The sequence below is a fragment of the Ischnura elegans genome, chromosome 2 (assembly GCF_921293095.1).
Source record: "Ischnura elegans chromosome 2, ioIscEleg1.1, whole genome shotgun sequence".
NCBI lineage: Eukaryota > Metazoa > Arthropoda > Insecta > Odonata > Coenagrionidae > Ischnura > Ischnura elegans.
In genome coordinates, this window is record NC_060247.1 from 52,776,029 (window position 1) to 52,789,152 (window position 13,124).

Here is a 13,124-nt window from a genome sequence, read left to right on the forward strand (position 1 = left end):
TCCTGTTCCTGTATATCTGTCCGCAACAGGTATATTGGCTATTATTTGCTCCACCTCCGGTAAAGCGACAATTCGCTATAGCGAGTGTTTATTAGTGCACCGTGGGGTGTCGTTATATCGAGGTTGCACTGTATGCAGTTTGAGTTGCCTGAAGTTTCCAGTCCATCTTGCCTTATAAATCTTTGTGTCAATCAATTAGAACTTAAATGCTGTCAGATATGCATTAGATCACTTTCTTTTACGAACCTCGTGCATATCATACAATTATTGAAAGCTATCGAGATATCTTCAGGCTCAGTAGGTGACTCACCTAGCATTTGGACTCCAGAAACTGGGAGACCGAACAAGGTCAGTTGGTAAGATGGGGTAGGGATGAAACGTTTCCATTGTTCCCGCGTAACTTGATATTTTCCTTTGAGGCAAGTGATTTATGGCCTGTGGGTTCTCGGAAAGGAAAAAAAATGACAAAAGCATGGGCTGATGTAGGGCCGGGGGTGATTTTGTGAAATCTACGCCGTGGTTATTATCTTATGGCACTGAGATACCCCCGATTATTGTCCAATCTCTTGGGAAGATTCAGGCTATGTGCCTGTCGTGTTTTGCTTTAAAATTTTCCACAGCTGAAACTCTATTGCAATACTCCTACGAGAGCTTTTAAAAAAAACTGTCCATGAGCAGGACAAGCATCGTAGTGCAACAGCGTATGTGAAGAGAGGGTCGGAACTCTTTCTACTCCCTCTTATGGGAAACGAAATTACGGGAATCGAAAAAAATTCACGAAAGCATTGATTGAAAATTTCGGATTCAGATTCAATTTCTTCGACGAATTTGGATCCGAAGTACATTAAGGTGAAGGGCATTATTAGTGGATATTTGGATCTGAGGTATCCGATCCCACCGTCCCTAGTAAGCATCATAAGGTTAAGACTAAAAGTGAATACCTACTCACCTCTGAGCGCCATACATATTGTGTAAATTTAGCAGAAAAATGCCGCATGAATTATTGGTATTGAAAGTGAAAATTTTGATGACTGTCGAAAGTCCAGGCATAAGTCTGCAACACCGTGCGATAGTATTAAAGAAAATGCCGAAAAGTTGTTTTTTTCTTTAGCTCCGATGCTCCACTGAATGCAACTACATTATATTCTAGTCAATTTAGATACATTAGAACTAGGGTAGTTAGCCCTAGTTAAAATAACATAAGATCGTAGGCTTTCCCAGCAAATAATATCAGTAAAACCCTATCAGGTTTGTTACGGGATAAGCCCTTAAGTAGCCTTAACCAGTACCAAACACAAGAATATTGAACAAATATTTATGCACACTTCCCCAACTTTTCACACTTTATGGGGTCACTAAAAATAAAAAAGGATTTTCACTGAAACTGAAACCCACTGTTAATAACATAAAGAGAATATATTTTTCCAACCCCTGCATGATATAATTAATACTACAATTATCCAATTACCGTTTATGAGGTTTGTCGTCCCGTGTTTCACCAACGAATGCTTTTAACTCATAATCTACACCACAGGGTTTTCCCGTATCTCCTGGAGCAGGTTGTAGGGTAACAGATGCAGGGCAGTGAGGGGGAAGCTCAAAATAAAATGGATAGGCATTGGGTCCCAACTTCTTCACTAGCCTTTCCTGAAATGAAGAATAAGGATAATAAATGCAATTTAAGGAATCATATTTTACACAACATTTTCTACAAAAACAATTTTCAAGGACATCAAGACTGATTATCATAATAAAATATGTGGTAACGTACAAATGGACAGATAAATAACAAACATTAAGTATGTGTACAAATTTATATGGAGAGTTTTCCTACATACGGTTCTTAATCCCCTCCATTTCCTCTAGGGAGTTATTAGTCACCTTGCTTCCTTTTCTACACATCACCCTACCCTTACCTTATGCATATCTGCAATTTAGGAAGCCTAGTGCCTATTGTAGGATTAGATGACATGCAAATCAAAATATTGCACTTTCATCTTTGACCATGAAAAACAACTTAACCTTGACAGAAGATGCAATTTTATCAAAGAAATTCTTCTGGTTATATAATGTCTTATCTACAATATTAATAACTGTTTGGATAATATTTACATTATTTTATAAATTAATTGCCTGTCAATCCACATCAACTATGTCATGAATTGCACTTCAAGCATCATTTGTTTACACTTCAAAAAAACCAGAACAGAAACTTTTTAGATCAAGATCTTCAAGGCTATTTTCATTTTACTTAAATGCATACTTTCTACACAATTACGAAAAACATTAAAAATAGCGATAAAATCACTTTAAGTACTAGTTGCCCTTCCGACTGAGGCAAACAGATTTTCCATGACCAAAGGCCCTGTGCAAGCCAGCATCTTATTAGTAATTGGTCATGGGTAAAATAAAAATGGTGTCCACTAATTTTTCTGAGTAACCATTATGTACGGCAATGCCTTTGATGGTGCAGTGTTCTTAGCTAAAAAGGACACAGCAAAATAAAACCAGTATTTTACAATAACCAAACTCTGAGAAGCATACTCGAATCGCCTAAGGACAAGGAAATTCGGGAAGAGCAGAGTGGAGTGTATCTCCTTAATTGCACCGACTGTGACACGATTTACATTGGACAAGAGTTTTTCCACATGAGTGGCCAAGCACCACATGTCACCAGACACAGGGAAGAAAACTCTCAGTTCGCATAAAATCTCATTGACATGGGCCACAACAGTGACTTCATCACAACCATTCTGCCCAGAAAGAATGCAGATTACACCCCCTGGAAGAGCTGGAAATTTTAAGCCACAGGGACTCATATCTAGTTTATTACCAACTTTATCCTTCTTGCTCCCCCTGCTCCACTTTCCCACTCATTCATCCAACCCTTCACCCACCCCACCCACGGTGACGTCTACCCAAGCACCGAGCCCAACCACCACCTCCCCCTGTCCACCCCTCAGCACCCGAAAATTTCCCATTCCATTTTTTAATGCAATATATACCACTCAATTTAGCTGTACTCCTCACCTTGAAAATGATACATGGTAAAGAAACCATGATCGGACAAAATAAAACACCATATGGAAAAAGCCAAGTTTTTACTCCTACTATACAAATGTCAACCAACAAATAATTTTTCCCCCATTGAATTCTGCACATTATGTGCACTTACATGCGACTCCAAAAAGGTGTACTGCTCATTAGTCTTGAGACTTTCCAATAAAATTGGCACCCTGCTAAATACTAAATTATATGTTGATGCATACATACCTGAAGTCGAGTAAGTGGTCTTCTTCCTCCTGGCTTATGCCAGGATGAAGCAGTTGGAGTAGTTCCACCAGTTGAACTGTCCTGTGTTTCTGTTGATCCAGCAGGTGGGGGATAAACTTGCTCTGAAGCGAGGTAGAGGTCTTTCCTAAATGTAAGACCCAAAACATCCAAATCCTCTCGTCCATACCGAAATGCTGCCAAAACATGTCCAAAAACCTTTCGATCTTGAACATAGTCTGGATCAACAAGCACTACACCATCTAGAAACACAATAAAAGATAATAATTAGAATGAAATTTAGAAGTTTTGAAATACCAATACGTACATAATTCTATAGAACATTCCACATTCAGTTGTCACTGTGGGTTCTTGTGGAGAATCGTTTTCCATATTACTCTCTGTAGTCCGCTTGATGAATTGTAGCCAAATCTTAGAAATAGCAAATTGTAATAAGGAAGGGAGCTACAAAAGTTAAAATCTTAGAAAACTTTGTCCCATCTTGCTAGCTTGCTTTCCAAGTGTGCTGAAGAGAGAGAGGTAAGAAAACGAACATGGTATTTTAACACATTGCAGACCAATCATGGAGATCTCCGTATTTTGCGAGCCAAATGCTGAGGACCAGCCACAGAGATTTCAGTGTTTTCACATATAATAATGAAACTTACTCTGCTTCTTTTAATATAAAATACATATGTTCACATTTGCTTCTGGTGTATTTGAGAATGTGCTTTTATTAATTTCGATTAGTCTTATACCATTCAAATTATATATTTTTTAGTATTTTTTAAATGAACGTAATTCACTACTTGATATTACTAATGTGTCCGAATAAAATTTCACTAAGCTGTAACAAGTGAAAAAACTTGATAAAACATTAATTTTTCTCTAACAGCAACTCTATAAATTCTAGAATGTTCTGAAATTACAAATTATAATATTTTAGCTAATGAGAAATAATTTTGGTCTGATTTTTTCGGTCCTTTCAAATTAGCTATAACACAAAATCTATTGTTGATGCATGGTGGCGCAAAGTGAATAATGTATATTTCACCTTTGAATGTATATTTTCGGCTGTCCTTCACACCCACCATGGTCTGGATTCTCACAAGACATCCTATCTTCAGCCATCAATAATTCCTGTGTATCTTGTCTACTGAACAATTACTCCAATAACAATAAGACCTTATCTGTAGTAATGGTGTCAACTAGTGGTGGTGCTTTCAGAATGACAGAGAAGGATATATACGAAGAACTTTGTGTTGATGCATTATCGGACGTGCCAGATGATTGCGTAGATGAGAGTGAGAGCTCAGATAGTGAAATTGGTTTTGATATTGGTGGAAGACAACCTAAAAGAAAAGCTGCACAGTTAGTTTACACTGATGATAGAGCCTCAGATGCAAGTGATAGCAATGGTAGCTTAGTAAAAGACACCTCGGTGACATGGAATAAAATTAACCTTCCAAGAATTTTGTAAGATTTACAGAGAGTGGCAGTAATCATCAATGCCCCTGATAATTGTGAATGTGTTTTAGAAGTGAAAAAAATTTTTTACTGGGGATGACCTTCAAAAAATTTGTTTTGGAAGTAGCCAAGGGTTGGGCTACATACGAGGAGGGAAGAAGTGCATCTTTAAGCGATGATGACACGGACTGTGAGATAGAAAGACCGACTCAGCGAGCGCCTTGGCAGGATAACCTGAAGTAACTTACTTTTCTCACTGTCACTGAATAAATTAGAGCGGAAGATAAAGCTTTCTTTAACACTTTTTTGGAATCTATCTCTTGATCAAGGAGGAGAATCACGAATGAGGTATCCTCCATTCTGAATTTCTATCTTCTGAATCAGAATTGAGTAATTTCAGTTCAGAGACATCAGATTCATCTAGTGATGAAACTCAAGAAGTTCTTAACACTGAGTAGGGTCTAGTAACTACGCGTATGTCCGCACTAGAATTACACTGCCAAGATCTATAGCTGTGATTGTCGGAAAATAACTGTGCAAGTCCTTTTGATCTGTATAAGTTGTTTCTTACAGATGATATGCTGGAGTATATCATAAGAGAGACTAACAAATACGCTAATGAATTTACAAACTAGCATACTAAAAATGAAGTAGGCACTTACCGAAAACATCGCGTATCTAGTAACTACGCGTATGTCCGCACTAGAATTACACTGCCAAGATCTATAGCTGTGATTGTCGGAAAATAACTGTGCAAGCCCTTTTGATCTGTATAAGTTGTTTCTTACAGATGATATGCTGGAGTATATCGTAAGAGAGACTAACAAATACGCTAATGAATTTACGAACTTGCATACTAAAAATGAAGTAGGCACTTACCGAAAACATCAGAAAATTTGGATACGGGTTACCCTCGGAGATATTAATAAATTTATAGGTATTTTACTAATTATGAGTGTTGCTCATCTTCCAAAAATTCGTCTTTATTGGTCGAATGATCCAATGTATATGAACACACTAATAAAAAGTATTATGCCTAGGGATCGCTTCCTAGCCATTCTAAGGTATTGGCACTTTTAGGAAAACAATCAAAAGAGATGTAAAGATCATTTACATAAGATTAGCTCAATTCTTTATTAAATAAATGAGAATTTCCAAAAACATGTGAAACCTGGAAAAGTAGTAGTGATTGATGAAAGCATGGTTCCCTGGCGTGGGCGTCTAATATTTCGCCAGTACATATATACCGGGTAAATGACATAAATACGGCATCAAACTCTATAAGCTCTGCCTTCCCGAAGGCTACACTTATAATGTGATTGTATACTCTGGTAAAAGAAGATATTCATCTGAAAAGGGACATGCACATGACATAGCAATGAAGCTCATGAATGGACTCCTGCCTGAAGGTCGCATATTATATACGAACAGTTTCTACACAAGTGTTCCTCTAGTTAAAGAGCTATCTGAGAAAAATACATACCTGTGTGGAACAGTATGCTCTAATAGTAAACAATTGCCCCAGGCCGCAAAAATCAAACAAAAAAAGGGTGAGATATTAGGTCTACGAAATTCAGATGGAATCAAAGTAAGTGCCTACTCAGGACTTCGGTTAATTGTTATTCAATTTTTTTTACATCAATTCCCAAAAACATGCAAGTACTTCATTTGATATTTTGGTTCTGTGTACCACATGGTGACCTAAATTGTCAGGAAGGGGTGGAGGTTTGGCGATACTGTTCTCTTTATTTTCTGTACTTCAAATTAAATATGGAAAACCTTAAATATAGTGAGTGCCACTCTAATGATGATTCAATTTTATCAACCACACAATCACATAATAAGCTCTTACTACAATGAATTCAAAATGCACACAAACCAAAGTCATAAATACAGTGGAACCCCGATCTTTCGTTCCCCCATTGATCGTTTTCCCGCATTCATCGTTCGCCGCTCCTGGTCCCAAATTAAGTTCCATAAAGACAATGTAATTTTTTCCTGCATCCATCGTTCCTCGAAGTATCATTTTCCCACATTGATCGTTAGAAGATCGCGGTCCCCTCGTATAATTTTCCCGCATCCATCGTTTGACGAAAATGAGACGAAGTGTTTACAACGTGTTATTTGTGGCTAATTATGACAGACACAGTTTGAATCTTCCCCAGGAGATTGAAATACTATATGGAGAAGCTGAGAGCCATAGGACATAGCACATTTCCCAAGATACGCTATCCCCCTCCATTCACCACTCGCCTCCCCCTCTGAAGCTTTCCTCTTCTCCGAAACAAAAAAAAGGTCCCAGCTCGTTCAGGGATCGTATTACAAAGACCTTACAATTAGCTTTGAAAAAAATATCAAGTTACCCGAGAACAATAGAATCGTGTTTCACGCCTCTCCCATTCTCGCCCACTGAATTTTTTCAGCCTATGAATCACCTACTAGCCCAAAAGGTGTCTAACAATGAATTTCGGCAATTGGTATTATACTTTTATCAGATTGAAATATTAGTAATGTGCACGTAATTCAAAAAAGAATGATACCAAACACAACATATTTATAACGTTATTTAAGTATTTTAAGCAAGGAAATAGAATAATAAGATGGTGATTTCTGGCCAATCTCGATATCCTCGCAGCTGATTGTGAGCTTCTAGGCATTTTTTTTCGAAAACAGGGCATCTGGTTATAATTTCCGATTTATGCTACAAGTCTCACTCGTTTGAGTTGCTAATGAAGCGATGTCTTCTCAGGATATTTTGTTTCTCCCTACTAGCAATCTGAATTCATCTGCTCATTTAGAGCTAAGCTACTTATTGTTCGAAATGAGTGGGTAAGTTGCCTTCTCTATAGGATAAAAAATTTCATTGCGCAGTCATATGGTCATGCTTCACCCTCTGCAGTAAGCTCTGCTTACACCACACACGATAGCATTAGTGCCGAACTTCACCTCGTATGAGTGGTTCCGTACTTTCCAGGGTGAGTTGACTTAAAACCAGGGAGTGTTTTCCATATGGGTTCAATAAAGTCCATTTCATTTTTATTAGTTTTATTTTTATTCGTCTTCGGACCATGGCCCTTCCGAAGAAACAAGTGAGAACTTTTAAATATGGACTGAAAATAATTGAAGACAAAGAAAAGAATCCGGGCTAGAAGCGCGTGAATATTGCAGAGCGCCTCGGGTTGTCCGCTAGCACATGACGGCAGGGGTGAGGGTAGAGCAAGATGCCTGGTGAAAATAAAGTGGGATGAAGGGCGTGCCGCTGACGATTAACGCAACATTGTTGACGCTTTATACATTGCCTCAATCATATTAAAAATTTAATTGCTAGAAAGGAACATTTCAAATAATAAACTATGTTTGGCCTTTTTGATCCATCTCACAATCAATCACTGCGTCGGCGAAAGCGGCTGTTTTAGGCATAATATGCACATTGCTCTCGTAAATACGTGTACTTGTAATGGCGTTTGATGGTTATGGATTTTTAAATCAGACAGAAATCTATAATAACAGTGAAAATGCCGAGTGGAGTGCAAACATTTTTTAGCAAGATGGCGTGTTCCTTTAGGATATTTGAAAGAGATATAAGTCAAATCAATAATATGACCTAAGTGGTTCGATGAAGTAATAATAATCCTGTAATCAGGTAAAATCTTGTTTGAATCCATTAATAAATATCATAATTCGTAAAAAATCCAGCGTTTCCTGGGACAGGCAACCTGGTCAAGCATTCCCGCATTGAACGTTTTTTTCATCCATCCCCCTGAAAAACGATAGATCAAGGTTCCACTGTAACAAATTCCATGATTATCTGAACATAATTCAATATTTACTAATCGAAATCACATGAACTGAATAAAATTTCCAAATGGGAAAAACTCTGAGGTCATTAATCAGATGGAGTCACCTGAAACGCATGCACCACGCAAGTGGTGCCAATCTCATTTTTACAACTTCAGTCATCAAACTCCATTCTTCCGTTACATCAGCAAGTGGAGTTGCACAAGGCACTAAATGTATGCCTAGGATACAAATTAGCATGACGATTCATAAGAGGTGGGCTGAGTTGCTGGTAGTCGGCCATTTCATGCTGCATCACTCATTGTCAGTCTAGTCAACACCAATCAGAGTTTCACGCCTAACTTCCCCTTGCACCACATAGGTTACTGCCTACAGTGCAAGCAAACTTAAGTTTTATACAACATCATCCCTCGGGAGACTTCAAAACGGGTTAATGCTTGTGCTGCTTCCTGTTGATAATTGCCAAGGACCATTGTAAACCCTGTTTCTGAAACATTTTTCCTTCCAACTAATAATTAATCCCTCATTCACTCTTCATTAGTAGATGTCACATTAAATGCTTTGAACCTCAGACTAATTTGCAAGCACGCAAGAATTTAGGTACATAATAATATGCTATCTTTCTTAAAATTTCTGAGCAACACATACATTTAAGAGTAGAAATTATCTTACCAATTGGATCGACATGGGTAACATGGTCCACAAAGTCTCTCTTTCCTAAATACACGGTAATCTGCAAAGAAAATACATGAAATAGTTGATTTTTAAACAATTACAAAGTAGAGTATGATGGCATTCAACACTAAATCCTAAGTTGAGAGATGATATAGGTATTTTGTGGAATACTTCACAAATAAAAAATATTTTTCACGCATTAAAACTAAGTAATTTTATGAAATAATAACACTTAGGAGGCTAATTTAAGACAAAATCTATCCATTGCATTTAGCATATATATTTCACTGCAGCATTTATCACAGTGAATTTTATGTAATACCTTTACTCCAACATGAACTTCATTTTCAATACATTGATTTAACAGATAGATGAAAAGAAGTTTTTAAAAAATTCCTCAAACATGGATTAACTAAGAAATGAAAAAGAAGCATAGACATTCACAGCAAAAAGTACAGTAGACTCTCCATAATACGAATAACATTATTACGAAGTTCTCGCTATCACAAAGCAAATCGTTGGTCCCGAGTCCAAGTAGCAACAGGAACCCACCACACACCCACTAGCCCTTTTTTTCAATCCTGCTTCCTTTACCCCACTTCCCCTTTCCCTCAACTCACGACACGTCCGACTTGGACGAAACCCTCTTCAAACGAACCCTCCCCTCCCCCAGTCAAGGTGAGTGTTACAGGAGAAAGTGAAATGGCAAGAGAAGAGAAGGAATGACGGAAGTACTGGACATGGCAAGAGGAAACAAAAAAGGTATGGAACAAAAAAATGAATAAGATTAAGGGTAATGAGATGGGCTCTTTGATTTTCGCAAACGTGAAATTTTGCAATTGTCCACCAATTATGGCACGTTTTCAGTTTTTATGCGAATTTTAATGTTTTTGACATTTTGCGATTTTTTCACGATTTTGAAGGGATTTTTGATCATTTTCGCTACTTTTTAAATTTGAAACAGCAAAAATCGCATATTATTTTTTTATCCGAGAATAAAGTTGCAGCTGGGAATTTAAACCACGGACTCTCGACACCGCCGCATTACCTCATCCAAAAACTCATTCAAAGAGTCATCGACATCGCTACGCCGCCAATAAGCTCTTTTTCCCAACCAACTAACCATCGCTTGTCCCAACAGGTGTCGTGAAGAAGAGCTCGCAAAGCAGCTGATAGTATGTTAAAGTCACGGGTGCATTCAGGAGGAGTGAGCGCTAGGTCGCAAAGCGCATTGGAGCCCGCTGCTACGGAACCTCCCTGACTGTGAGGGCACCCAAGCTTTTGCTTTTATACCTTATAGCAACACGCCCCTAGTACAACGGATTACTTCAGCGACATCGACTGCTAGAGCAAGAAGGGGCCTCAAATAATTTTCCGAAAAACAACTCTCCCCTCGTAGCGAATGCATTCAGGGCCGTGGCTACTACTGTTGTGCTCTGGGAGCCCACAACCCTGACTGTGTCCAAACTAGGTGGTATGGTGGCATACTTGGAATCAAATGCAGACGTGCTGCGACGTATTTCAACTAAGATCAAGTATTTTAATTACTTATAAAGACGATTTTTTCAAGATGGCCACCGTGCGCAACAATTTCCAAAGCTCCTTTTCTGGCATTCCTCCATTGCGTCTGAAATTCGTACCTGGGAAATCTCTTGATTTTTGTTAACAATCAAGAGGTTAACACATGGATTAACAGTGAAATTCATATTGCTAAGGATGATTTTTTTTGCTGCTTAGAATGCCGAAATTGGTGTATTGAAATCCAAGTATGCTGGCGAAGGATTTTATGTTTTTTGACAGACAAAACCAAATTGTCATGTACGAATTTTGCAATGCATTGATTGGATATTGAGGATTCCTGACAGAAGCACCTAGCCACAGTTCTTCAGAAAAGCAAGGAGTTCCATGAATCTGGATCATTGGCACAAGAGGTTTCACTAATAGACTTTAGATAAATCATAGACAACCAAGCTACATGAAGAGCAATTCAACTATGATTTAACAGAAGCATTTATAAAGGCTGTTATACTACTCGAAAAAATAGAAAATCTTGCTCTAAGACGTTTCCTCCACAAAATGGCCAGGTTAGTTTTTCTCAGTAGTTAAAAGAAGCATAAAAGATAAGCAAGTTGGAATAATGTGCGACGTAACTACTGACCGAGCAGGGAAATGCGTCCTCATTGTTATTATGTAGCCACTTAATTGCTCAAGTAAGAATTTATATTGGTAGAGTTAGGGTTTTGGAGAACACAAAGAGGTGCAGTATATTCCAGAGCAATACTGAAAGTGGTTACTAAGGGCCCACGTGCACTGGCAGCTTTTTCAAAGCAACTATTTAGTTGCTAAAAACCCACATGGTCTATTCCTGAGAGCAACAATTTACTCACCCTCGGAATAGTTCCAGATGCAATTACTCAGTTGTGGCAACTAAAACATTGCCGCCACAGGCACGAGGCCACAGTCAATGCCGTGTGTTTCATTGGAACTTCCTCAAAGCAAATACATATATAGTTCCTTTATAAAAGTTGCCAGTGCGTGGGGGCCCTAAGACTAAGGCATTAAGTTTGAAACTATAGTAGCAATAGCGACATATTCTAATAGGTATATGATTATGTACATGTCTTGACTCTTTAACACTTTGAAGCCCATGATATTTTCATGTGCAGGTTGTGAGAAACCCAGGGCTTTTATTGTTTCTTTATAAATTATTTCCCAATGTGAAAAATTACATATTTAGGAGCCACTAAGTGACAGCACCTGCCATACAAGAAGACCAGATAGCTATAGAAAGAGGCTAAATAGTTCAGGCCCGAGAAATACAGTTAATATATTTTTCCCTGGCATCAAATACGAAAGCCTGAGTTCTACTCAGGCTCGGATCCGTGGCAGAATATATACATCCCGAGGAATATTCGGGCTCGGGCTTCGAAGTTTTAATGGTACTATTTAATGAAGACATGGTATATATACAGTACTGGGCTTACAAGCTCAACTTGGTAGCCAACATATATGATCTAAGCAACTTTAGGAGCTCTACTGGTGTACTATGTATTGGTACACTATGAAAACTTTTGCACTTGAAGAAAGCATCGATACCTGTCACACTTAAGGAACAAGTACCCTAATGGAGAAAAATGACCCAACTTGTTGCCTATTCCTGTACAAACGAGGTGGACATGTTAACGAGGTCAGCGGAACACATTAAATAATATTGTATAAATTAATAATTTTGGTCAACTTTGAATGAGAAGATTAGTTATATGCTATAAATTTGCATGGACAAGTAGACTGTTCATTATTTTTTATGTTAGGAAGTTGCTAAGTTAAGTTTGAAGGTTTCACAAAAATCCATCTGTTGATGTCATAATTTAAGCATCAATATTGTTTATTACCTTGTGATCAGTATTTCCTCCTTTGATATGTGTTGCTTGAGAGCATTTGACTCGATAATAGTTTATTTTTGTTCTTGGAAAAGGATTCTTTACTTATTTTTTTAGGATTTTTTTACTTTTAGGATTTTTTTTACCACCTTTATCGTAAATTAGGTCTTTTTACCAACACTATATACTGAATTTCAGTCCATTTTTATACCGCTAATTGAAGCTTTTATTTACCATTATCTAGGAGCCCTAGTAATGAGCCTTATGCCAACCTGAAGAAGGATATTCAATGTGGGAAAGGAAAAGGCCAGGGTGACTTGATCCATATAAACTTTAACAAGTAGAATAAACCATGTAAATGAAGGAACAAGATAACAATTTATCCCAATTCCTTATAGATATTTAGTTTCTTTGAGACATATCTCACCTTTCCATTTGGAGAACTCTTCTTGAAGACTCTGAAAAGTAGACAAAGGATAATTTTCAATAAAACTTGAAAACCAAAATCACCATTCAAGATTATCAACAATAAAT

At 37.7% G+C, this 13,124-nt stretch overlaps 1 protein-coding gene across 3 annotated transcripts in view; it reads right to left on the reverse strand.

Moving 5' to 3' along the window:
* The window catches only part of LOC124153733 (beta-arrestin-1), a 50,942-nt gene that overhangs the window by 35,306 nt on the left and 2,512 nt on the right, over positions 1-13,124 (reverse strand). For all 3 annotated transcript variants that reach the window (XM_046527067.1, XM_046527068.1, XM_046527069.1), the window contains exons 3-6: positions 13,018-13,048; positions 9,208-9,268; positions 3,274-3,533; positions 1,469-1,647 (exon numbers count right to left, since the gene is read on the reverse strand). In XM_046527067.1, coding sequence (XP_046383023.1) covers positions 1,469-1,647; positions 3,274-3,533; positions 9,208-9,268; positions 13,018-13,048 — 531 coding nt within the window. The remainder of the gene's footprint in view (positions 1-1,468; positions 1,648-3,273; positions 3,534-9,207; positions 9,269-13,017; positions 13,049-13,124) is intronic.